General features: G+C 41.2%; 1 protein-coding gene and 1 long non-coding RNA gene across 2 annotated transcripts in view; one reads left to right on the top strand and one right to left on the bottom strand.

Annotated features, from left to right (window-relative positions):
* Nucleotides 1–26,292, top strand: part of Armc2 (armadillo repeat containing 2) — a 102,149-nt gene extending 75,857 nt beyond the window's left edge. Inside the window, exons 13-18 of the mRNA XM_027928375.2 lie at nucleotides 13,542–13,860; nucleotides 15,051–15,173; nucleotides 15,621–15,734; nucleotides 17,743–17,875; nucleotides 18,347–18,507; nucleotides 25,914–26,292. Coding sequence (XP_027784176.2) covers nucleotides 13,542–13,860; nucleotides 15,051–15,173; nucleotides 15,621–15,734; nucleotides 17,743–17,875; nucleotides 18,347–18,507; nucleotides 25,914–26,071 — 1,008 coding nt within the window. The 3' untranslated portion in view covers nucleotides 26,072–26,292. The remainder of the gene's footprint in view (nucleotides 1–13,541; nucleotides 13,861–15,050; nucleotides 15,174–15,620; nucleotides 15,735–17,742; nucleotides 17,876–18,346; nucleotides 18,508–25,913) is intronic.
* Nucleotides 9,207–11,895, bottom strand: LOC114086942 (uncharacterized). Its single transcript, XR_003581703.2, has 3 exons — nucleotides 11,816–11,895; nucleotides 9,943–10,098; nucleotides 9,207–9,753 (listed from the first exon to the last, which is right to left on the bottom strand). It is a non-coding gene; the product is annotated as an uncharacterized lncRNA (long non-coding RNA).

Here is a 26,292-nt window from a genome sequence, read left to right as displayed (position 1 = left end):
AAAAAAACTGATTTACAAATATGCACTTGAATTTGAATTCTGGATATTTGGCTTAACAATGCCTATACCTATATATTTTTTATTTTCTACAAATTACATACTTGGAAGATTTCAAGGCATAGTAATTCACCATGTCAAGTAAAGAATGAATTTGATTAATCTACCTTAACATATTCATTTAAGTGTCCATTAAACATTTAATTTAGATTTAGTACGATATATCATTAGAACTGTAATCTTTGGACAAATGAATTAACCGAATGAAAAGCTTAGGTACTCTTCTTCCTGAATTTCTTTTTTAAGGGAAAAAAAGTTAAATGACAGAAAAGAGAATATATTATAGTCTGAAAATAAATCTTTTAGCTGTTAAAAGAGATTTATTTATATACTATAATTTCATGGATTTGAGATAATTTTATTTTACCATCATTATTTTTTCTACTTTGGTAATTTGGTCTTGAGTAAATTAGATTACTTTTAACTAGAGGAGACCACTTTGTGCCTTACTCTATGATTTTCAAATGAGGTGAAAGAAAATATTTCTGTTTAATGTTTGATTTCAAGCTATGTCAAAACTTAGTTTATTTTTTAAAGGAAGAGTATAGGTAAAGAGCCCTGTTGTTTTGTGGCATTGCTAGTAGATACTGTTTTGTCTATGATTGTAGCTTATCTGATAGCCATCGTTAACAAGGCTAACAAAAATCATAGTATCTTGCCAACCTGACAGACTGGAGATGTCAGTATTGGTCAGGGGATGCTTTTTCTGGTTTAAGGGACTAAGTAGCCTAACAATTGACATAAAGTTTTGTCACACTTTTCACTAAACTGCTTTCTGCTTTGGTTTAAAAGTCACATGTCTCTATTAATTTATAATTTTGTTTTCCTATTAAAATTAATTTCCAAAGAAGAATAAAGAGCATATTTCATATAGAACCACCAAAGAAAAGCATAATTTATTATTTTAATCACCAAACTTATTTTAATCACTGTGGTGAAAATCACATTAAAATGTATTACGTATTTCCTTTCCATCTTAGAAGGTATTAAAAATAATTTAACCTCAGCTGGATATGCTGGGGCACAGCTGTAATCTGAGCAACTCCAGAAGTGAGGCAGGAGGATCGCAAGTTCCAGGTTAGCCTTACCAACTAAGCGCCCCTGAGTTTAATCCCCAGTGCTGGGGGTGGAAGGGAAGAGTCCTTTGGGTACTCTCACCAAGAGCCTGTTATGATGTTCCTCTGCTAATTGCAAGCAAATAAGAGCAAAGCAGAACTTATAACCAAAGGCAGAGGTAAGCAAGTAGTAGAAAAGAGAGAGAGAAAAGCTATAGAAAGAAGACACAGACACTTAAGGAAACTCATCAGTAGACTTGGGCTCCCAGTGGGGGACTAAGAGCCTCTAGAGCAATAACTGGACCTTAGAATAATGACTTTTGAACTATCATTATTATTCTTTTGAGGTACTGGGGATTGAACCCAGGGTGCTTTACCACTGAGCTACATCCCCAGGCCTTTTTATGTTTTTATTTTGAGACATTATTCTCAGGGCCTTACTAAATTGCTGAGGCTGGCTTTGAACTTGTACTCCTCCTGCCTCAGCCTCCTGGGCTGATGGGATTACAGGTGTGCTCCACCATGCCCAGCCCAAATGATTCTTTGATCATATTTCTCTAATGACCTCTCATCTTTAAAAAACAATTCATATTTAAAGATGTAGCTCTCTGATCCTCTGCTCCATGAAGCTTCCCAAGATCACTCAGTTCCTCCCTCATCAGTACATCATTTTAAAGACTTCAGTGTAGCTAGTACATCCGGCTCCTAGGCCCAAAACCAGGAACCCAACCAGTATGTCTAGGGTCATAACCATGCCACTGTGATCAAAAACAAAAACAAAAAGAAAGGAAAATCCAAAACTTAGAAATAAGGTGTCATGGGGGAGGAGACATGTCCTGACAAAGTCAGGCTGGGCCTTTGTTCAGTGGCCCGCCCATGATTTCAGTCTCAGGACAATCTACAGGTGTTTGAATTGGCTATCTACTGTGTGATTAGAATCCGGATAGTATGAAGTTACACATTAATTTGTAGATTTCTTTCTGGTAGACAGGATCACCACAAAAGTTATGTTTTTACTACTTTGTAGGCTATTAGCCAGGTGTATGGCTAAGCTAGATATCTTTTTTTATGGTTGTTCTGTTTAGATATACATGACAGTAGAATGTATTTTGATACATTATACCACATGGAGTATAACTTATTCTAATTAGATCCCATCCCTGTGGTTGTACCTGGTGTGGAGTTTCACTGAGGTCATGTATTCGTATATGAGCATAGGAAAGTTATGTCCGATTCATTCTACTGTCTTTCCCATTCCCATCCTTTCTCCCTTCCTTTCATTCCCCTTCGTCTAATCCAGTGAACTTCTGCTCTTTCCTCCCTCCAAGCTAGAAATCTTATTCTACTGTTCCTTATTTTTAAAAATTGCTGGCAATTAAAAAACCCCAGAGCCTTGCACACATTAGGAAAGTTCTGTGCCACTGCACTACATGCTCAGCCCTTACTTTAATATTCCTCTAAATCTTGTAAACTCCCCATTCTTTAATTGTTCTTGAGATCAACTTTGTCATCATATGGGATCTCTCCTGTAGGACACAAATATTTAAATGTGTTGATTTTATCTTTATTTATATCATATTCTTTTTTTCTAAATATGTATATATATTTTTTTAGTTGTAGGTGGATACAATACCTTTATTTTATTTTTATGTGGTGCTGAGGATTGAACCCAGTGCCTCATGAACCTGGTGCCTCACACATGCCAGGCAAGTGCGCTACCACTGAGCCCCAGCCCCAACCCCTGAGTCATATTCTTAATGCTTCTATTTCCCTTTACTTAAAGATTGAAATGGGGGCTGGGGTGTGGCTCAGCGGTAGAGCACTCACCTAGCACGTGCTGGGTTCAATCCTCAGCACCATATCAAAATAAATAAATAAAGGTATTATGTCCAACTACAACTAAAAAATAAATATTAAAAAAAAGATTGAAATGTTACAATTTTGAGCCATGACTTTTATTTTTATCTAGTAAGAGAAATACTTAATTTATATTTTCCTCAAAACCAAAATATTTTGGAAGCACAGGGAAAGAGGTCAGGTTACAAAGAAGTGATTATGTGTCCCAACTACTTCCAAAAATCATTAACCAAAAGCTCCCATAAATCTTTGTAAAAATATTTCTCTTGTGGTTCTTCAAATGGTTTTCATTAGTGTAGCTGCCTCACCCACTACTGAGAGTTCCCAAGAGAAGCAGACTTCTCTCGATAAACCTGGAATGTCGCCGGTAGAGTAGGCTCATGATAAGTGCTGAAAGAATGATTTTGACTATGTGGAACATTTTGGAATCTGTAAAGTGCTATAAAATATTTTTTCTAATACTCAATTACTTCTTCCTTAAATATTTACTTTTTTCTTCCTAGTTTGGAGGAGGAAATAATAAGAATTTTTTTCCCATACTTTTCCTATTGGTGGCCTTCCACAAACAAGAGCAGAAAAGAAATGATGAATTTTAAATGACTTCAAACCAGCAAAGTAACTTAGGTTCATGTTCCTCTTGGCTCAGGTGGCCAATTGAATATGATTTGTTTTCACTCTTTTTCTAGAAATAAAAATAATTTCCAGAAACCCCACACCATGGTCTGATGTGAGTGTATTGATTTGAAGTGGTTAAAACTTTGCTACACCTGAGGTTCGCTAAGATGTGAGGTTTAGAGCTGATCTTTGAAAAGTAATTTGGCTCTCCAGCAACTTAAATAGAATTACTACTTCCTATAATTATTTTTGTTTCAACCCTAGGAAATGTTTCTGAAGAGTAACTTGGGTTGTAGAAATATACTTTGGGAGATTTGTAGCTTGTACAGAGATTTGTACACAGCTATCACTGAGTGCTTAAACAATCAGTAAGAGCTCGCCTATTTTACCTTTGTACTGAGAGGTTAGGCGCGCCTCTGTTTTAAAAGCCTAACATTTAGAATCAGCATAGATTTTATGTTTCTAAGAGCTTTATTTTTGCTTTTTTGTGTGTGTGGTTTCTAAGGAACTTATTTAATCAACTTCCAGAGGGCTCTAGAAACCTGCATTTTTAACAAGGACCCCAGATGATTCTAGATTAAAGTGTGGTTTAGAGGAGTGGTTTTGAAACTTCATTATGTCAGATTACGTAGATAGTAAAATTAAATTTAAAGTCATGTAATTGAATGAGAGAATTTCTTTATAAAAGTATTACTAGATACTTAAATATAATGTGGTTGTGAAAATGAAATTGTCTATATAGTTACAATCCTAAAATAAGTATGCTAAATCAAAATCTATTCAACAATAAGAAACATTAGGGAAAATTCAAGTACAAATGAAGACATTCTCTGAATTCCCATGTTTCATGGAACATGAAAAATCACCAATCTTTTATTCCATTTCTTGTACATTGTTCTGTATCTGCATTCTCTGTGTCGGACTGGTTCCCTGGATTTATTTCATTTTCTGTGTGAATTCTCCACAAATAGATATCATTGGCTACTGTTTTAGAAGAATGATCGTCCTTCTGGGTGTCCATTGTTAGTCCTCATGCTTGCTTCATACCCCTGCTGTCAAACAGAACCTGGCTCTTCCTCACAGAGCCCTGCTTGTCACTAAGACTCATTTCAAAATTATATCACTCTTATGGCTGTGTTTTTAAAGAACATAGAAACAGAAATAGAAAGGAAGAAAGAAAAAGAAGGAAGAAACAGAGGAAGGAAGGGAGAAAGAAAGACCTATATATTGATAAGTGTCCTAAATGTCACTCACACCTCTGAATGTGATCTCATCAGGCTGATGAGCTCCACAGGAAGCTGTGACTAGGGCTTCCACAGCCCATCCAGGGGAAATCCTGCTAGTAATCCAGGTAGTACCAGGGCCAACTGCTATTGGGACAAGTAAAATACACCCTCCTTGTCTGTTGTTGTTTTCTGTTTTAAAGGAGGAGGATGGAAATTATGTGAGAAACCATTATCAAAAGTAAAAAAAAAAATTCCATCATTTTTAATTTTCAACTATTCTTTATCTTTATCTCTTGTCAAGGTCAAGTCTGATTTCTGTATACAAGAACAGGTCTTTATGAATATACTTCATCTGTCTTTTATAAAGTCCATCGATAATAAGGTGGGGTAGGCAGGTTTCACTTTTGTTTTCTACACATCTGTGTTGTGAAAATTATTTACGAGAAACATAGATTTATTATTTTTTAAAAAGCAGTTTTATAGAAACAGACTGTGGTGAGTTCTTTCCTGTCTTAAATCAGTGGCTCCAAACCTTCCTTATCATCAGGGTCACCAGAAGAGCTTTAAAAATACAGGTTCCCAGGCCCCACCCTGGGCGAGTCTGATTCAGTCCTGGGGTGGGACCCAAGAAACTAATTTTGAGAGACTCCAGCAAGGAATTCTGATGAGCAAGGTTTGGGAACCTATACATTTTTAAGGTGTTTCCTTAAAATGCTTTTCTCCAATATTGACAGCATCGAGTTGCCCCCCAAAATGCAAGAGATTTTAAAGTGATTAATCAAATCAGCCACAAAGGGTCAGTCTTTCTCTACTGGTGCTTGGCTGACAGCAGACCTTCCTGACAGTAGAAACCAAATTGGCAAGAGCCGCCAGGCACTGATGTAAGTCAGCGTCCCCTGGAAGTGGTGACACCCATTTGCCTTTTACCTCTTACAACAACAGCTGAGGGACAGTTTCTTAGAGAAAACAGGATGGTACATAAAACTCTTCCCTAAGCGTGCTCTGCCAGACTTGTGTCGAAACAAGTTGTCCTGGGACCAAAGCTAGTTTGACAAGGTGGCCATTGTGTGGATAAAGCCTCAGGCATAGGGTCAAAGTAGACCATTCAGGACAGATGAGAACAGGACCCTCAGACCCTCAGAACTGCCTACCCAAGAGATACATTGACTGCAGTTAGCTACATAAGCTAGAGTTGTTGGTTCATTTGTTTTGTGAAAAAGCCACCAAGATTTTTTATTAAAATAATCACCAAGTGTTCCTGCAGATGTCCTGTTTGAGAGTTCAGTAAATACCCATATCTAAACTTTGTTAAGTTTGCAACAGATAAATTTGAGAGTGATTGGTCCATTAGTCCAGATTTTACCACCATAGTAGCCCTCTGTGAACGGGCCTCAGTCTGCATGAGATGGTTGTGTTATATAGCCAGGGAGTTCTGCTTCATCAACTGTCTCAATGAAAAGGAATCCACTCCTCCCAGCTCTCATGACAGACTTCCACAGGGACTACAGGGGAAACTTTGTTGGCTCATATCTATGCAGTTAATTTGTCCAAGATCCATGACCCAACTAATAACTCCAGTTCCCATAGACACAAAAACAGCATTTTAGTCAGCTTGATGCAGTTTGAAAGCTAAACTTTAGAGTTAGGTAAAAATGCTGACCAAAATTCAATTAAATGACAAATCTCGTTTAAGAAATATGCACATATTGTCTGCTTTATGGTGTAAACTACATTTGGTACAAACCAAATGTGCAAACAGATGGGCTTAATAACGAAGGAAGAAGCAGGGCTGCTCTCAGCTTTGTGAAGCAGAGCCTGCCTTAGGAGGTGCCTCTGACGTCAGTGTTGCTACATTTAGCAGCTCAGCAAAATACATGTGGGTTTGTTTTTTGGAAGAACATGAAGGGATTTTCCCCCATTTCTTCTGTAAATATCTACAGGGCAAGAGATCTGGTAAAATGCCTCAAATCAGACAAGATGCAATATTTTGCAAAGGTCACTCACTGTCCAAGGAGAACAACCTTTATCTGCATTCTCATGACTTGTGTCTATCAATCCACTGTCTATTTAACATTCTGCACTTGTAGATATGATGAGTTCCTTGGTTTTTAAAAAAACAGAACTTCCAGATGCTGGGTAGTCATTGTCAGAGTCTTTACAAACACTGTCTGGGAGTTGCCAGGCTCATCCTTGCTTGTGCAAGAAGTCAGACTTCTTTTAGGGTAAGTGGTTGTTTGCAGCCACTGCTGTGCAGTGGACAGTGATTTGCAATTCTTAGGCATTGTGGTGTCAGAAATGAGACCTGGAATGTCTGGACAGTGTGGGCTGAAAGCAAAACCTCCCCCACTTTTGTAGCTCCTTATTTCTAACGCAATCCCATCCCATTGGCAGCCCAGAGATAACCAGTGACCTCTCTTTTGCCTCCATTCTCTTTGGGGCCGCAGAGGATTGGTTCTGAAGACTCCTCCACCCCTTCCCCTGGCGCCTTTGAATGGCAACTTGGCTCCACAGGCCCTCTGCCTCCTCCCTGGCAGGAGGTGCCCTGTGGCTGTCTTCCCAGCCCCGCTGCAGGCACATTCCCAGTGGGTGCCCAGAGCACTTGGCTGAGCTGCTCCTTTTTTCAGCCTTGGCCTTGGCCTGCACCCCTGACGGGGCAGGCGGCACAATAAGCCCTGAGCTTGTTCATTTTTTCCAGTCCTGCTGTTTTGCCCTTGTGGAACTGGCTCTTCCCCCACTCAGCATGGAATCAAATGCCTGATTTATGTCTGCTGGCTTAAAAAAGAACCGAACACAGTGAAATTCTAGCATTGCCCTGATACTTCTGAATGATAGCCACATTTAGAGGCATGTAGTGGGGGAATGAGTAGATGGATGGAGAAATCAAGTATTATCTCTTGTTGTTTTAAATTATTTTCTATTAAGATTGTAGGGTTTGAGCCTCCAACATCTCAGATTCTTCCATTTTATATAGTTAAACACTCAGGCAAACTGTTAACCTGCCTTCCATGCCCTGGGATTAATTAGCATTTTTTTAGAGCAGTGCACAATCTGTCTTACAATTTGGTAACCTTTTTTCTATTCTTCAAGCCACCTATAAGCTCAAGTACCATTTGTTTAAGGGTAGGGAAGTTGGATTAAATGATGCAAATTGCAAATCTTGATTCAAACCCTCAGGTGCGAGAAGTTTCCAACCAAAGTTTAAGAGGGCATTTAAGTAATTTAATTTTCTGGTTTAGAGAGAATACAGAGTTTAAGGCCATTTGTACTCCCTTCAGTTTTAACCTATTCTTGAAAATCTTTTAAAAATGTTTTCCTTTGCTCAGTAGAAATAGTCCTCGCCTAAATAAGTGGAGTCTGCTGAACATAGTTTATCCTTTCTGTGACAGCTTGATGTTGGTCCTTTCCCATGACCAATATTATGCACATGATCTATTTTAAGGTACTGTAGGAAGGGTGCGGGAATTGGGGAGGACTGTGTTCACTTTGGGGAGCAAAGTGAGGTAATGCAGAAGTGGTCTCACTAGGTCAGATGGAGCATTAGATGCTGGGCAGGGGGATGATGTAATAGTTGTACTTCAAGAAGTGGTGTTTTGGGGGCTGGGGTTGTGGCTCAGCGGTAGAGCACTTGCTTAGCATGTGTGAGGCCCTGGGTTCGATCCTCAGCACCATATAAAAATAAATAAATAAAATAAAGATATTGTGTCCAACCACAACTAAAAAGTAAATAAATATTAAAAAAAAAAAAAAAGAAGTGATGTTTTGGACAGGCACAGTGGTTGATGCCTGTAACCGAGCTACTGAGAGGCTGAGGCAGGAGGATAGAAAGTTCAAGGCCAGCCTCAGCAACTTAGTGAAACCCTGCCTCAAAATAAAATGAAATAAAACAAAGGGCTGTCATTGGAACTGGACATAGGCCATTCTGTTCAGCACAGTCCTGCTCCTTATTTTGTTCCAGTTAAAGTAATTTTATCTACAGGCTTAGAGGGCCCCTTTAGTCCAAGTAACATGCTTGCTCATTAGGGCACAACATAAGCTGAACTAGGGAAAGATCCTGGGCTATAACTGGAATGCTCAGTGGAGGCCAGGCCTCCTACAGTAGGTGGACCCATGTGTCGAAGCTCTGGTTGGCTGTAGCAGTTGCTGGGCTGATTCCATTTTAAGCAAAATTAGAAAGTCAATGTGAACTGGTTATACTAGACTGCCTTCTTTAGGGAAAAAAAACATTCTCTCTCCTGATTCATCTTCAGTGTGCTGTTTCAAAACCACATAGTTATGGTGTGAAAATGCAGCTTTGTGTTAAATTTAATAAAAATGTAATAAAAGAGGAGTGTTGATTTATGGATGGTTCTCAGATATTGCGTAAGAATAAAGGAATGGAAGACTGTACACAGAGGAATTACAAATCAATGATTGGGGCCTTAGTTTAATTTCTACAAATCTTTGCAGGCTATTTAATTAAGTGATACTTTATAGATTTGAGGTGGATTGGGCTGCTGAGCAACACATAATCTCTCCATAGTACTGCTCAGGGCAGACTCAGTTCAGTGGGAGAAACTTCTGGAGTGGAGCTGAGGCCACTCGTGCTCCTGGCGGGGTACAGGCTGTGCAGAGCCCTCTTGCTCAGCCTGCTGCTTCAGGATTGCAGGTTAGCCAAGGCAAGCCCTGGTATGGGAGCAAGGGAACACTAGCTCTGCCAACCTGTCGTGAGACTGAGTCTATTTTGGCCTATTCCCTGCTCCCTAGATTCGAGGAGAACATTTGAAAAGGTGAAAAGAAAAGATTCCTTAGCCAACCCTGAGGAAGAGGACAGAAGCAGCGAGCACAGCAGTTTCTGGAAGTTGGGTGCTGTGAACGGCACAATCTGCCATCCCCATTTGTTGATCTTGCATGCCATCCTCCAGTTGGCACGGCTGCTGCCAGGAGCCGCCCCCTCCTTCTTCCATCTGAGGCAGGGAAAGAGATAGCGTGGCAGTATTAACTCTTCCTGCCCTGCAGCCTAGACTTTCTTTTTCCCCACATCGGGCTTAACCCACATCATGTTAGGACCCACAGAGATGTTAGAGTCAGAGAATTTTAGAAGTGGAAAGGGCCCAGGGGAATTTCCAGAAAAAGAAAAGCAGCATCTAGCTTACCTTGATTAGGTCATGTGACAGTGGGTAGAGGTAATTTGAATTTTGAAGATCGATGGTCACTAAGAAAACCTGCTTTATCTACAGCCAGGATCGGTTGTAAATACTCTGCACAGATCAGCAGTGATAGGTGGAGGTGATTCAAGGCAGAGCAGCCTGCTGGGTTAGATTAAGAGAAAAACAAGCCCACTACATGGAGGTGAAGCAGCAAGTTCTAAGAGGGAAAAGGGGCGGGGGGGGGGGGGGGGGTACAGCTGAGCTTCCTTCAGAATATGACGGTGACATTTTGGGGGTAAACTGATTAGTTCTAGTAATGATTTATAGCAGTCAGAATGAACTGGCTATTAATTCCTTAAAAAGCATTTATTATCACTCATCATGTCCTCCCGGTTTTATTTAATATACATTCGTGGAAATGAGAGAAGAGCACAATCCAGGGAACATGGTTAAGTACAAATGGTTAACGTCACTGTCACTGCCATCAAATGTGTGAGGGAGATTGCTGTCCTGCTGTGAGTCTCTGAATAGCTTTGTTCAGATGACAGAAGTGGGTCATCACTTTTAGTGGATTAGTTAATTTGTGTATGTAAAGCCTCACATCAGGGCCTGTCACATCATAAATTCTGTGTTAGTTGCTGTTATTATTGCTATTATTATTATTATTAATTATGATGATTTTTTGGAAGTAGAACTATAGAGTGTCTCATCAGAAAACAGTGAAGCATTCACAAAAATTTTGCTCACGGTGCTCAGCTTAGAAAATATAAAACAGAAATTTTCCACCAAAGAGCTTAATTCTTGAGAATGCTCTCTATTTCTTGTGGGAAATCTGCTTTTTCTGTTGGGTCTGGTCCTACCTTGGTACTCTCCTTCCAGAGCCCAGGAGGCATTCAGGAATTACTTGAAAGGATCGTTGGATTTATGGGAAGTGGGATTCCAGGATAACAATCAGATTGTGTGTGCTTGTTCTAGGTTCAAGTCCTACAGGCTCCAGCTTCTTTGGGGAATGGCTAGGTGATCAAAGAACGACATGGGGATGCAGGCCTATAATTTCAGTAACTGGGGAGGCCAAGACAAGAGGATCACAAGTTCAAGGCCAGCCTGAACAACTTAGCAAGAAGCTGTCTCAAAAAAATAAAAAGGGCTGAGGATCTACTACTACCTCTGAAGTAGATCTCCCCTGAGTTCAATCCCCAATACTGTGGTGGGACCTATGTATTTATTTATTTATTTTTGTTACAGTGGATTGAACTCAGGGTCACTTAACCCCTGAGCCATGACCCCAGCTCTTTTTTTTTTTGTATTGTGTTTAGAGGCTGGGCTTTGCTAAATTGCTGAGGCTGGCTTTGTGATCCTCCTGCTCCAGCCTCCAGAGCTGCTGGATTACAGGTGTGCACATAGTGCCCGGCCCCCATCTATACCTTCTTAAGACTCCTTTTGCCCACCCTGCCCCTCCTACGCATACTATCACGCTCTTTTGCCTTTTCAAGGTTGAGCTCAAGTTCTTTCTTGATAACTCTGCTGATCCCTCCATAATGTCCTCTTTTGTAAACTCTTCTAAGAATGTTGGGTCTGTCCCACAGTTTATAGCCATTAACTAACATTTTACTGATAAGACAGTGAGAAGGTTTCCATGTAATACCTGAATTGTTACTGAATTTAACTTGTGCTTTGCCTATTTTATCTTGTTTACTATTACAATGCAATATTTTCCCCATTTTGCAAATGAGTTCCCAGGGACTCTGAGGTTGAGTCAAGTTCCTGTGTGAACCTAGACCCCCTGGCTGTAGGGCTGGAATTCATAATCCCCTTCGCTGTCCGGCTCCTTGCTTGGCCATTTTGGTCTTAGCTGTTTCCCCACACAGGTTAGCCTTACCTTCTCAAATAGATTATAAATTCTTCAGAGCACTGTATCTCATCCTTGTTTACGATGTTGTGTGTTCCTCTAGGCCCCGCCCCATAGCGACATTATCTAAGAACTGACACTCTCTTTCCCAGGGTGGAGCAAACAGCAGATCCTCCTAATTGGATGGTGGCTGTGATTGGTTGAATGCTGTGAGTTGAACCATTTCCAAAACTGAATGCTGTCCTGGATCAGCTCCAGTTCTTGCCATAGTGTTAGGCTCTGTCCTGTCTTAATGTTGGCAAATGGCTCCCAGCTGCACAGCAGAGCCTTGCTGATTCTCTGCCAGTGAGTGTCAGGGGAAACTTTTTTTTTTTTTTTTTTTTGTCTCTCAAGAACAAGAAGGAACAAGTTAGTATTGGCATAGTAGTCATAGGCAAATCTAAAAGTTGTCCTCTGCCCTTAGTCCTCCCAGTCTCTTTGCCCCACCCAATACCCTGCGCTGGGCCCCTGGAGTCCCACATGGTTCTGTGAGCCTTGATGAAAGTGTACCTGGCCCGGTCATATTTGTCTGCTTCAATCAGCTGATAAGTACCAGTCTGATCCACAAAGTCAGGTTTATGGTAATCCCTTCTGGCCACATATTTGCATTTTAAAAAGAGATAATCCCATAACTGTCAGCAGGCTGGCAAGGCCAAAGAAGAGATAACTAAATGACTCCCTAAGTGGGAGGCAGGGTGCAGATAGAGAAAGGACTCCAAGTCTGGGTAATCCTGGGTTCAAATCCTTCTCCACCCCTCACGGGTCATGTGACCTGCAGTTTCTTCAGGACCCAGTTTCTTGCCTATACAAGGGCACGATGCAGGGCATAATAAGAAAAGTTGTCACCCAGGCCAGTGGTAGCCCTCAGTAAGCATTACTTTAGTGTGGAGAACTTGCCTAGCCTGTGGGAGGTCCTGGGTTTGAGCCCCAGCACCACAAAAAATGAAATAAGAGTCTCATCCTCCCAGATGATCTACTGGTGGGTAAGACTTTTACTCTGAGCATAAAAAAGTGCTCAGTGTCTGAGGGGCCCTTCATTTCGGTCTGTTTTAGTACTGTTTCAGTGGCATTCCTGTGTAACACAATGGCTCTCAACTGGGGATGATGTTGCTCTGGGAGACAATTAGACATTTTGGTGGTCAATTCTGGAGAGGTGCTACTGGCATCTAGCAAGAAGATAGATGCTTTTAAACACCCTACAATGCACAGGACCCCCTGACCCCAATAACAAGTAATTACCCAGTCCCAAATATCAATAATGCCGAAATTAAGAATCCTGTTTTGACACAATCCACTTTTGGGAAATGCCTGACTTTTAGAAATGGAGTGCTTCAGCAGGAGGTTAATTCTTAGAAAAAGATTTGGATGCTCAAGAAGTCTGTTAGTGTCAAAACTTAGAATTACATGACACATTGTCCCACTCAACTAATTATTCTCTAGGGAGAAAAAGGCCACCCAGAATTGAAATTCTGAAGGATGAAGGATGTGAAATTAATAGGTCTCACTGATCACATCAATCAGTTTGTATTCTTTTGTTGCCACCAAATCCTTTTACTCTCCTGTCAATTTGCACTCACTTTGGGAATCAAATACCGCATGAGTTAGTAACAGCCAGACATGTTACATTTTACTATTAATTAAATTAAGAGTAAATTAAATATGACTTTTCTTTCTAATCACTTTGTTCTTATAACTCTTTGTCCTTCATCTATTTCAGGATCTAGTTATTCGTATTGTTTTTATTCTTGGCAACCTGACAGCAAAGAATAACCAGGCTCGGGAACACTTTTACAAAGAGAAAGGGAGCATGGAGACACTGCTCTCATTATTCCAGACCTTCTACCAACTCGATCTGCATTCGCAGAGGCAGGCACCTCCAGGAGCCAATAGGCCTGTCGCTCAGAGGCCACCATCAGAGGTGGAGGACGTACTCATCAAGCTGACCCGGGTGCTGGCCAACATAGCCATTCACCCATGCATTGGCCCTGCTCTGGCCACCAATCCACAAGTCGTGGGCCTGCTGCTGACCACACTGGGTAAGAGCCCTGGGAGGTGAGGAAAGGGCAGCCCAGGGGGGCCTGGCCAAGTGAAATGACATCATTAGTGGGTTGTGAGATGGGTAACATCAGATAATTTATTTATTCATTTGTTTTTGTGGTTCTGGGGATTGAACCCAGGTCCCTGCTTATGCCAGACAAGTGCTCTACCACTCAGCTACATCTCCAGTCCCTGGCTGACTTTCTTTATTTTTTTGGTTTAGTACTAGGGGATTGAACTCAGGGGCACTCAACCACTGAGCCACATTCCCAGATTTTTTTTGTATTTTATTTAGAGACAGGGTATCACTGAGTTATTTTTAAAGGATCATTGCACCCAGCAGGGTTTGGCTGCACCCAGCCCCTAACTTACTTTTAAAGGATCACTGAGTGAAAAATAGGTTCCGAGCCAGGCGCAGTGGCACATGCCTATAATCTCAGCAGCTTGGGAATCTGAGGCAGGAGCATTGCAAATTCATAAGCCATCTTCAGCAACTTAGCAAGGCCCTAAGCAACTTAATGACACCCTGTCTCAAAATTTAAAAGGGGGTGTGGGTGGTGGGTATGTAGCTCAGTGGTCAAGAGCTTCTGGGTTGAATTCGTAGTACCAAAAAAAAAAAAAAAAAAAGATTTAGATGCAAAAGTGGAAGAAGAGAAGCTAGTAGAGGTGAATGATGGATGGCCTGGGGTGATAGTGGAGAGGGGATGTGATTGATTTTGTGTGTTTAGAAGCAGCATAATGGTTATGGGTGGATCATGACCTAAGGACTATTTTGTAGGGAAGTGGGGGCATGGGGAACAGTGTAGATTCCCTGGTGGAGTCCCTGAGGGACCTGAGGCCAGGGGCACACTGCTGGCATCAGAGACAGTTCAGCTGAGGTTTCTTTTCCTGTGCTTTACTTCAGACACAGGGTTTAGACTGGCTGACCCTCCCAGATACCCTGGATGCAGGATGGAGCTGAGTGCCCTGCCCGCCACGATCAGGAGTGGCCCCTTGCATTTGGTGCCTTTCCCTGCAGGAAGAGTCACGGGAAATAAAGTGTCAAACAGTGTTTCCTGTGCACAGACCTTGCCCGGGCTGCAGTCTGTCCCCAGCTCTGCTGCTGCTGCAGTTCTGTGGCATTGCCTCTACCCACACACAGCGCACAGAGCACAGTGTCTCTGACTCCTCTCTCCCCACATTGTTTCAGAATACAAGTCCCTTGACGAGTGTGAGGAGCTGGTGATCAATACTACAGCAACAATCAACAATTTGTCTTTCTACCAAGTGAAGAATTCCATAATCCAAGACAAAAAGCTATCTATTGCTCAATGTAAGGTTCAGAGTTGTTTTTGGATGGTTTTGATTTTATTAACTAAACACAGAACTGGAGGCATTACTATTTTCTGATATCTAAATATCTTACAGCCTGATTTGACTCTTAAGAAATTAAAATGTGGGGGGAAATTAGTTCTTGCTGAAGTCCCTTAAAGTTTGTATTTTATTATCTTTTTTTTCTAAAGAGAGAGAGAGAATTTTTTTAATATTTATTTTTCAGTTTTCGGTGGACACAATATCTTTATTTTTATTTTATGTGGTGCTGAGGATCAAACCCAGTGCCCTGCGCATGCCAGGCGAGCGCGTTACCACTTGAGCCACATCCCCAGCCCCTTTTATTATTATTTTTAAGTTCTCAGTATTTAGTATGAGATTGATCTCCATTAGCCTTTACATTAAAACTTAAATGAATTGATTTTATTTTTCTGGTCACCAAATCCAGTGCTCTTAAAGCTTCTTGTGAGTAACAACATGGATGGAATCCTGGAAGCTGTGCGTGTTTTTGGAAATCTCTCCCAAGACCACGACATCTGTGATTTCATTGTGCAGAACAATGGTAAGTTAATGACACGTCAATTCATAAGCACACACTTCTGCCAATTAGCAACTAAATGGTTTCAATGGGATACATGTTTCTGCTTTGAGACATGTAAAGCTCTATATTCTGTCCGGCATGTGAGGTGCTCAGCTCAGGAAGCTGGGATGGACCTAGGCAGTGTTCCCCTCTCCCTCGTGAGTGGTCTTCAAGTGCCGGCATGGGAAGGGCAGTGTGTTTAATGGAAATAAGTCATCTACACTCACCATTTCTTCCCATAGGGACAGGTTCAAGAAACATTTTCCTTAATGCACTAGAATGTCTATTACATTTTGCTTATAATTGAAAAAAAAAAATGGAAACAACCCAAATGTCCACCAGCAGCCAAGAGGATAAATACAATATAGATCACTTAAACACTTAAACAGGAGCAAAAAGCTAGTGATAATAGGATATACAGAGAATAATGCCACCAATATAAGTTTTAAAACATGCAAAACTCTCTTGGGTATTGCTTATGTATATGTATTCATGTAGTAATGGCATAAAGCATAAATGGTGTTTGGAAATGACAAACTCCATATTTAAGACCTTTGGAGAGGGGATGAGATGTCCAAAGACATAAAGCTGTATCTGTAATGTTTTATTTATTTATTTTAGTTGACAAATAAGAGTTGTATATATTTATGGTGTACAACATGTTTCGAATGTAATGTTCTATTTCTTAAACTAGGTGGGTGGCATGTACCCAAGTGTTTATACTAACCACCCTCTTTGTATATCTCACATACTCCATGCAAGAATAATTTTAAAAATCTAATTATCCATATTCATGATAGAAAATTTAGATAATGCAAATTTTATAAAAAGCATCAGCAGCAGCCGCCTCAAACTGTCATCCATTGCCATATGTTACTGCCCCACAGATAACTGCTAACATTTTGGTGCGTTCTTTGGGACCCTTGTGTATGTGATGTAGCCTTTGACAAGCTCATTGCCCCACCCAGTCAGTAGGGCTGAGGCCAGAACAGAGCAGAACCTCACATGTGTACTGTAAAGTATGAGCAGGTGGAGCACACCACGTATCCACTCCCCCTGAAATCTTTGCTAGTCCCCACAGGGGACCAGAACGCAGGACAAGCAGTTCCCAGTTTCATTTCCTAGGAAGACGGGAACACAAATCCACCGGGGCCAGAGCCTGTCCTGCTCTAAGATGTCCCTACAGTGAAAGCCCTGCCTTGTCATAGGTGGGTTTCCAGTAGTTGAAGCATCTTATACTTGGCCCTGGGGACGCATCAGGGAACTTCTGGTCAGAAACTGACTCTTTATTTAAAGAATTGCTCCTGGAGGTTCAAAAGTCTCCTCAGGCTGGGCGCATGCCTGTAATCCCAGTGGCTCGGGAGGCTAAGGTAGGAAGATTGTGAGTTCAAAGCCAGCCTCAGCAACTTATGGAGGCCTTAAGCAGCTCAGAGAGACCCTGTCTCTAAATAAAATACAAAAAGGGCTGGGGATGTGGCTTAGTACATAAGCGCCCCTGGGTTCAATCCCCGGTATCAAAAAAAAAAAAGTATCTTCAGAATAGCCCAAAGTAGAAATGATGTCACAGGCTCCCTCTTTTTCACCAGAAGGGAACCTATCACAACTGGGACAGGGAGCTGCTACCTGGGTCAGTTCTAGTGGTTTGGGTCCAGGGAAGCTGGGGAGCAGGCTTCAGGGTGGTGAGTGTTGGGGAACCCACGGCTGGAAGATGAATACAGACTCAGGAAGAATGAGGGGATTTGGCACAGTGGTAGGGCACTTGCCCAGCATGCATGCACAAGGCCTGACTTTGATCCCCAGCATCATTAAAAAAAAGAAGAAAAAAAGACTAACAGGAAGAATGGGTTAAGCCCATAAGCCCACTCACAGGGATTCTGGTTTCTTAAGCCATCCCACTGTGCTCCATGCCTGCCCCTGTGCTGTGCTAAAACAAGATACAGCTGGGACCCCTGAGCTCTCTCCCATCTGCGTTTGTTCTCTGCCTTCCCAGTACATAAATTCATGATTGCGCTGCTGGACGCTAAGCATCAGGACATTTGTTTTTCTGCCTGTGGTGTTCTCCTCAATCTCACTGTGGATAAAGACAAGCGGGTCATCCTCAAAGAGGGAGGCGGCATTAAAAAGTAAGTTTCAAGGCATGGAATCCTGACTCAGATTCTGAAGACATAGTTTTCCTAGAGGCGTAGGTACCTCCTGTCATTCATTTGGGGCAAAGGTATTTCACATTTGGAAGCCCCAAGATGGAGCTAACGAGAGGATTTTGGTTCCACTGGACACTTGAAATCATTCCAAAGTAGGTTATCATCAGACACAGTGGTGCACACCTGTAATCCCAGTACCCTGGGGAGTTGAGGCATGAGGGTTTCAAATTCAAGGTTAGCCTAGGCAATTTGGTGAGACCCTGTGTCAAAATTAAAAATAAAAAGCACGGGGGATGTAGCTCAGTTTTTTCCTAGCATGTGTGAGGCCCTGGATTCCATCACCCCTGCTAAAAAAGGGAAAAAAAAAAAGAGGATATTGTTACTTTGTGGCTACTTAAATATGTAATAACTTCTGACTTATTAACTTCTCAATTTGACTTTTCATTAATTCAGGTTGGTGGATTGTTTAAGAGATTTTGGTCCTACTGATTGGCAGCTGGCCTGCTTGGTTTGTAAAACTTTATGGAACTTCAGTGAGAATATCACAAAGGCTTCAGCATGCTTTGGAGATGAAGACACCAACACACTCCTAGTCCTGTTGTCATCATTTTTAAGTAAGTGAGTATGTGAGTTTTATCAACGTGAGATAAGAAAAATGTTTTCTGTGACCTGTACAGGCAAAGATTGGTCTGCATTTGGGTGGCTGTTTTTCTATAAACAACCGGAGAATGTTAAAGATTTACAAGTGTTACAGAAGGATTTTAACTCCTTGGATCCTGTCATGATTTATTCTATGGACTTAAAAAAAATTTTTTTCTACAGGCTGCATAAGTATTAGATCTCAGCATAATCCGGACATGGTGGTGCATGCCTATTATCCCAGCAGCTTTCGAGGCAGGAGGATTGAAAGTTCAAGGCCAGCCTCAGCAACATAGTGAGGCCCTATCTCAAAAAATAAAAAGGGCTAGGGATGTGGCTCAATGGTAAAGCACTTCTGGGGTCCATTCCCCAGCATCCTTCTCCCCAAATATATATTATATATATTTATGATCTCAGCCTAATGTATCTGTTGTTTAAAAGTATGCAAATAATGTTGTAATTGAGAAAATATGATTAAAAAGCTACTCTGAATTGTCATGCTTTTAAATGAATCTATACATTTTAATTAGAAACTATGCTAAAAATGTCACGTGGAGAAGGGTCTGTGAAACTATTTTGGGGTACAGTGGGGTCCAGGGCCATGAAAGGTAGATACTGAAATTTCTCAAATCAAAGAGGTTCATTTCTTACATTTAAACCTTTTTTATTTTTAGGATAATTTTTTTTTTCAACTTGGGTTTGATCTGGAAACAATGATTTGGGTCAGTAAAAGAGTTGAGTGTTTCCAGTGATCCTTTTCCCCACCTGCAGGAACCATGCCCATCTTTGCCCAGCCTCTGTGTTGGATCTTCGAGGCTGTGTGGAAAGGTGCTGTGTGAGTCAGAGCAGCGGGTTCAAATCTTCCTGTCTGGTTTTGGGATGACTGGACAAGAGGACCTCCCCTCCCCTGGCCTGTCTTTATATCCCTAAAATGGGGGAGATGATAATACCTGCCTGCCCCAGGGAGTTAGTTGTGAGACTCAAACAAGTATCCTGGGAGTACAGTGAAGGCCTGTAGTCAAACAGTTCTGAGTTTAGGTCCTTGTCCTCACAAATTTTTAAACCTTGGTTTTGCCTTTCTGAATTTATATTTTATCACCACTAACATGGGGGTGACCCATGGAGGGTCGTTAGGGTCGTAAATGAGCAGATGTGTACCAAGAGCCTAATACCATGTCTGACACCTAGCAAGTCTTCAAAAGATGGCTAAAGTGCTTTATAAATGCTAAGTGTTGTGACGATATATTACTGAACAGGAACCAAGACCCAGGTGTTGTTCAAATAAACAGTTTTGCTAGGCTGTTGTGAAGTTTGCTTTTCCAGGTAAATAAAATTTTGCATGTTTTTATAATACTGAATAAGACAAATATAAGATTTTAAATTATTGAGATTCACAGTCTGCTTTGTGAATGTTAAACTCTCAGGGTGCAGGAAGTAGAAGTGCATGCTCAGGTTGCCTTAATTCAGTTCTCAATAAGGACAGAATATTGAAATCAGCCGTGGAGTTAAAGAAAACACCTGCTGGGCCCATCCATGGCAATTCTGCTTCAGGAACTCTGGTGGGAGGCTGAGAATCTGTGGTTTATAAAGTTCCACAGGTGAGCCAATGTGGTGGTGCTCCCCGGTAATCCCAGGCACTCGGGAGGCTGAAGCAAGGATCACAAGTTGGAAGCCAGCCTCAGCAATTTAGCTAGGCCCCAAACAATTCAGTAAGACCCTGTCTCAAAATAAAAATAAATAAAAAGGACTGGGGCCGTGTCTCAGTGGTTCATTGCCCCTAGGTTCAATCCCCAGTACAAAAATAAAATAAAATAAAATTCCACAGGTGAGTCTGATATGCAGCCAGGTTAGTGAGGCGGTTAAGGAAAGGATGCACAGGGAGAAGGAAGCAGGAAATAAATACTGCCTAAGCCTCCAGGAGAAGCTCTCAGGAGCCATAGTCCCCAGAGGCCCTGCAGTGGCAGTGCCCCCTTTCTAGAGATCCAGCTCTGCTCTCTCCCTGCCGTAATGGAAAAGGCTGGCTTCCCTGCCTCTCGATCCCTCCAGACTCCTGCTTGGTCACGGCTCGCACCTCAGGCTTCCCCCCAGGCCGTACTTGTATGCATCTCCCGTGTCTCCCCTGTGGTTTGCACGCTTTTCTGTCTCCCACTCCAGGAGATGTGACTGGCTCAGTGAGTCATTCTCCTGTGGTGTAAAGGCTGCTGCCTCTGTGACAGGCTATTGTGACTTCCTTTGTTACTTCAGTCTGGGTGATCAGCTATGAAAACCAGAGGATGAGACCACAGGGCATGAAGACCCATCAGAAGAGGGCGTGGCTGTGGCCAGCTTCTCCAGAGGAGGCAGTTACCTGGAGGCTTCCCTATAGCTGGCCTGCTGCCTCCCATCCCTTCTCAACCTTGCCTTGCGGCCACATTGGGCTTGAACGTGTTTCTCCAGCCTCTGGCCTTTGTGCATGCCGTATACCCTGCATGGCTGTGCAGACGCTGCTGCCCTTGCAGGCCCTAATAGCTTATGAGGCCCAGGGCCATAGTCTCCCCATGGGAATCTGCACTCCTTTCAGAGCAGTTAATGAGCCCTGTGGTTTCTCCTGTATTCTCGTTTTTGTGTTTATTTCCTCATTCCAACTGAACCACTTTGGGAAAGGATAGTCCCTCCTATGAAGTTGGTGCTTGGTACATGCTTGTGGACTGGCTAGCAGTAGTGGTATATCTTTGTTGTAATAGTGATCTTGGCTTTCGGGTTTGGTGGGAAGGGTTGGGGTTCTATTTGATGTACTGGGGATGGAACCCAGGACCTTGTGCACACTAGGCAAGAGCTCCACCTCTGGGCTATGCCCCCAGCACTCAGAGGGCTGTATACTTTTAAAAGCATGCTCATTTGTCCTCACAAGATGTTTCTGAGGTTTACTAAGTGATAGATGAGGGAAATCGGTCTAGAAGGCTTGGGTGACTTACCTAAGATTATACTGGAGTGAAGCTAGGACTTTTCCTGAGACATTAAACATGTAGCCTGTGTTTTTCTGCCGTCCTATTACATAGTACACCCTGACTCCACCCCATCCCATGGAAGGAGACTGCGCATGGATAACAAAAATAAACACAGTTTGATCAGGGAGCCAAGTCACCGGACAAAGCATGACAGTTCTCAGGGTGACCAAGAGCTCTTCTTATGAATTATGAAGCCTGAGCCCTGGGGGCTATGTAGTCTATGCCGCTTCTTGGCTTTTTTTTTTTTTTTGTAAGCCATTACTTCTGACAGGGTCATGGCTGTGTCTGGCTAGTTGGGCATCAGCAAGTGAAATGTGATGGGGTGAGAGCATACTTGAATTCAATTCTTTTGCAAAGATAGCTTCAAAAACAGGCTATTTTGGGGCTGGGTTTGTGACTCAGTGTAGAGCACTTGCCTAGCACGCCTGAAGCACTGGGTTTAATCCTCAGCACCACATAAAATAAAGGTTATCATGTCCACCTACAACTAAAAACCAAATATTTTTTAAAAAAAAGCTATTTTGAAAACAGGATGAACTGTTAATCACAAAAGCCATGTTGAGGTAAAAGTGCTGTTTTTGAAAAGAATGGCCAGGCAACTGACACAGTCATCAAAGTTATCTAACTTTCTTGCTGTGGGACTAGGAAAAAGAGTAATAGTCTTCCACAGCGGTTGAAATGTTGATAGCAGTTCTGAAAAGAAGCTTAAAAATATATCATCTAAAAATTCCTGGTAAACCACAGTCACTTCTTCTAAACTCATTGTTGGTGTGTTTATCTGGGCCTTCTCAATGATGGGCCCTGGCTCTCTAGAACATAACAAACTCCTCAGGAAGTTGGCAGGTGGAGATGGGTTTATTGTTGCAAATGTACAGAACACTGGGTCATTGTGTGCTCCCTTATAAGGTGCATGGAACCTGGCACTCAGGTTTTGTGACAATCGTGGAATGGGACCCAGCCTTCCAATTGGAGGATCATATTGCTGGGCCTATGCCAAAGATCCAGTAGGTGCTTCTAGAACGGTGAGGACTGTGCCTTAAGAGAGATTGAGCAGGGCAGTGACAGATCCCGCAAACAACTAGCTGTGCTAAAAAGCAGACAAGGAGTAGGGGAATTTCATTTATGCTGTAGGACATTTGAACTGTAATGATACTTGTGTTATAATGATTACTAGCAGCTTTATTGTTTTGAGTACTGGGGATTGAATCCAGGGGTGCTTTATCACTGAACTACATCCCCAGCTCTTTTCAATTAAAAAAGATTTTTTTTTTTTTTTGAGACAGGCTCTCCCTAAGTTGTTTAGGGTCTCACTAAGTTGCTGGCCTCGAACTTGCAATCCTCTTGCCTCAGCTTCCCAAGTTGCTGGGATTACATATGTGCACCACTGAGCCTAGCTTCTTTGAGTCTTTTGATACTTTCTAATACCTTTTCCCAAATTTTAATATTTTGAAATGTGCAGTACACAAAGAAAGCTTAAGAATGTGATTGTCTATCTGAATCAGTGCTTCTTCACATTGTGAGTTATGAAATTAACTTAGTTGGTTGTAACCAACCTAAACAATGAAGTAGCAAAGAAAGAAAATATTAGAACATATTCTATGTAGTAAGGGTAAGTAGTCTTATCATTTGTTTATTTATATGTGAATGTCCAAATGTATATATATAGTCATGATGTAAAATGTTATTTCTTAACTGTGAATCACAGTAGGTTTGAAAATCATAGATCTACATTTTAATCATCACTTTGCTGCTCTTTATAGTACAAGTTCAAAATTTTAATACCCAGGATAATATGATACTTTTTTATATATTTGCTAGTATTTGAAACTTCAGGCTGTGTTTCTCTTACTTGTAGCTATTGGCTAAATGTATTATCTTGTCTAACCCAAATTGTAATAAAGATGATCTGAGTATGGAGTAACTGATTTCTGTATAGGCTGGACCTCAAGGAAAGTAACGGTCTTAACATTAGATTAAAAGGAAAAAAAGGGGGTTGGGTTGTGGTTCAGCGGTAGAGCGCTTGCCTAGCACGTGTGAAGCACTGTGTTCGATTCTCAGCACAGCATATAAATAAATTAATTAAAAGTCCATCAACAGCTAAAAAAATTTAAAAAAAAAGAAAGAAAGAAAAGAAACTGCTAGATACACACACACACACACACACACACACACACACCCACCCCTGTGATCCAGCTTCAGGAATCGAAGACAGAAGGATTCCAGCCTGGGCAATTTAGTGAAAGCCTGTCTTAAATTAAGGAATAAAAAGGGCTGAGGGGTGTCACTCAGTGGTAGAGAACCCCTGGGTTCATCCCTAGCACTGTAAAACAAACAAATAAAAAACGAAACAAACAACAACAATCCAAAAACTAACAGATTTCACCAAAACTATCAAATCCAAGCAAAGCCTTGGGCAGAGGAAGGGACTACCAAATTCTTGGGCCACAGTGCTCACCCCTAAGCAGCTTGGGAAAGAAGGGCACAAAACAAGAGTATTATTTTCTTAACAAATATTTATTGCTCAGAAAATCTAGAAAAGAATGCACAGAAGCTGATCTAGATACCCAAAGTCACGTTGCATCTAGCAGGCTCTTCTCACTGGGAAAGAGCAGAACAGGAAGGGCTTTGAAGACATCACTGTTTTTTCTTCCCATCAAGGCCCTAGTTATCTCATGGGTGGGGAGAGTCAGGTTTGCTTACAGGGTCTCCATGGAGTGCCTTGCTGAAGTGTTTATGCCTGCCCGGAGCTTATCTCAGAGCTGCATAGCTGTCCACTTGGTAGCGGGGGAGGAGGGGAAGGTACATCCTGGGATTCTGCAGTCCCTTATCTTATGCTGGGTGGTGGCAATAATGCCCTTAGTGTCAAAGTACACATTGAGCGTACACAAATATCCAGTGTAGAAAATCTGATGTAAATAGTAATGAAGGATTTTTTAAATACAGTTTTAATTGGCCCTACGGGAAAAAAAAATGTTTGCAAACTGTGCAAGTAGCAACATTTATGGTCCTTTTGGAACTTTGTGGTTGCTGTTTAAGAAGTCTGCCCATTTTCTGACTGGCAAGCCAGCATAGAATCTTGAATGATCATTCACTTTCCTCTTTGGGTTGGATATACTTATGGTGTTCACCGAATTCAGGGTGCCTTTGCATTAAGAATAAAGTTGTAATTTTGCATTTTATTTTTACTAGTGCTTTTCCACATTATCCATGGTTTTGTTTGGGACTATGATACTCTTTCTTAAAGTACCCCAGTTTTCAGTTATTGGGGAGTGTGAGGATAGATTGTTTTTTCAAAGAAATATATCCCAGCTGCTTTGAAGTCAGCAAAGTTCTAATTTTCCGTAAAGTTTATTTTTGCTGTGACCTGGGGTCTCACAGATACTAGGCAAATGCTCTATTACTGACTTCCATTTCAAGCCCTTCAGGAAAGTTGTTGTTGTTTTTATTATTTTATACCAGCAACTGAACCCCGGGGCACTTTTACTACTGAGTATATATACCCCAGTCCTTTTTTTTTTTTTTTTTTTTTAATTTTTGAGACAGAGTCTTGCTAAGTTGCCAAGGCTGGCCTTGTTGAACTTGTGATCCTCCTGCATCAGCCTCCTGAGTCATTTTGATTATGGGTGTGCTCCACGGCCCTTCATAAAAATTTAAAGAATCAATTTCAACTGGCCTACTTTCCTAACATTTCCTAACTCATTTTATATCTATCAATTATTGAAATAATTAACTTTCTAATGTGCATGTAAGGAAGAAATCTTACTTTGTTTATTCTGATAAATTGTGATCTGACTTTTGGATGTAAATTTATGTATAAAAAACTAAGAGTAGTTGAGAAAAGAGCTCAGTTTAATCTATTTTTTTTTTTAGAAAATTGTTGCCCATTTAAATTAAAAGACTAAAATATACTTGTTTTTAAATATTTGTAAAGAACAAAGGAGAGTAAAGAACTTTTCCCGTTTTAAAAAAAGCCTTTTCCACTGAGTGCAGTGGTACACACCTGTGGTTCTAGCTGCTCTACAGTCTAAGATGGGAGAGCACTTGAGCCCAGGAGTGTCATACCAGCTTGGGCAACAGAACAAGACCCTGTCTTAAAAAAGAGACAAAAAGGGCTGGGGTTGTGGCTCAGCGGTAGAGTGCTCGCCTAGCATGTGCAAGGCACTGGATTCAACCTTCAGCACCACATAAAAATAAACAAATAAAATAAAGGTATATTGTGCCCAAGTATAACTAAAAAAAATTGAAAAAAAATACAAACAAAAAATCTTATCTAGTGTCATGTTGTTATTAACGGTGACCCAAGATGAGTTTAATTCATATCATCAAAAATTCAACTCTTTTCAAGAGGATTACATTTTCAAATAATTGCTTTAATTCTCATTTTTCTGATACAGATGAAGAACTAGCACTGGATGGCAGTTTTGACCAAGACCTAAAAAACTATCACAAACTCCATTGGGAAACAGAATTCAAACCCGTGGCACAGCAGCTTCTAAACCGAATTCAGAGTCACCACACCTTCCTGGAGCCCCTGCCTGTTCCCTCTTTCTAACACGACACAGATTAACAAGAGAAAAACAGGAAGTCAGGTCTCCCTCATTCTTAAGAAGTGGTAACAACTGTGAACATTTTTCAGTATTAACAAATATCGAATGTTTTTTTAAATACCAATTTTAGTGAGTAGCCTGAACATTTTAGAAAGAAATAAGCATTTCCTCTTGTTAGGTATTATAAAAAAATTCATATACATGTTATATTTTCTGCTATGAGAAA

The sequence above is a fragment of the Marmota flaviventris genome, chromosome 6 (genome assembly GCF_047511675.1).
Source record: "Marmota flaviventris isolate mMarFla1 chromosome 6, mMarFla1.hap1, whole genome shotgun sequence".
Classification (NCBI taxonomy): Eukaryota; Metazoa; Chordata; class Mammalia; order Rodentia; family Sciuridae; genus Marmota; species Marmota flaviventris.
The sequence above is the reverse complement of the archived record's forward strand: the minus strand, read 5'-3'. Positions and strand labels throughout refer to the sequence as shown.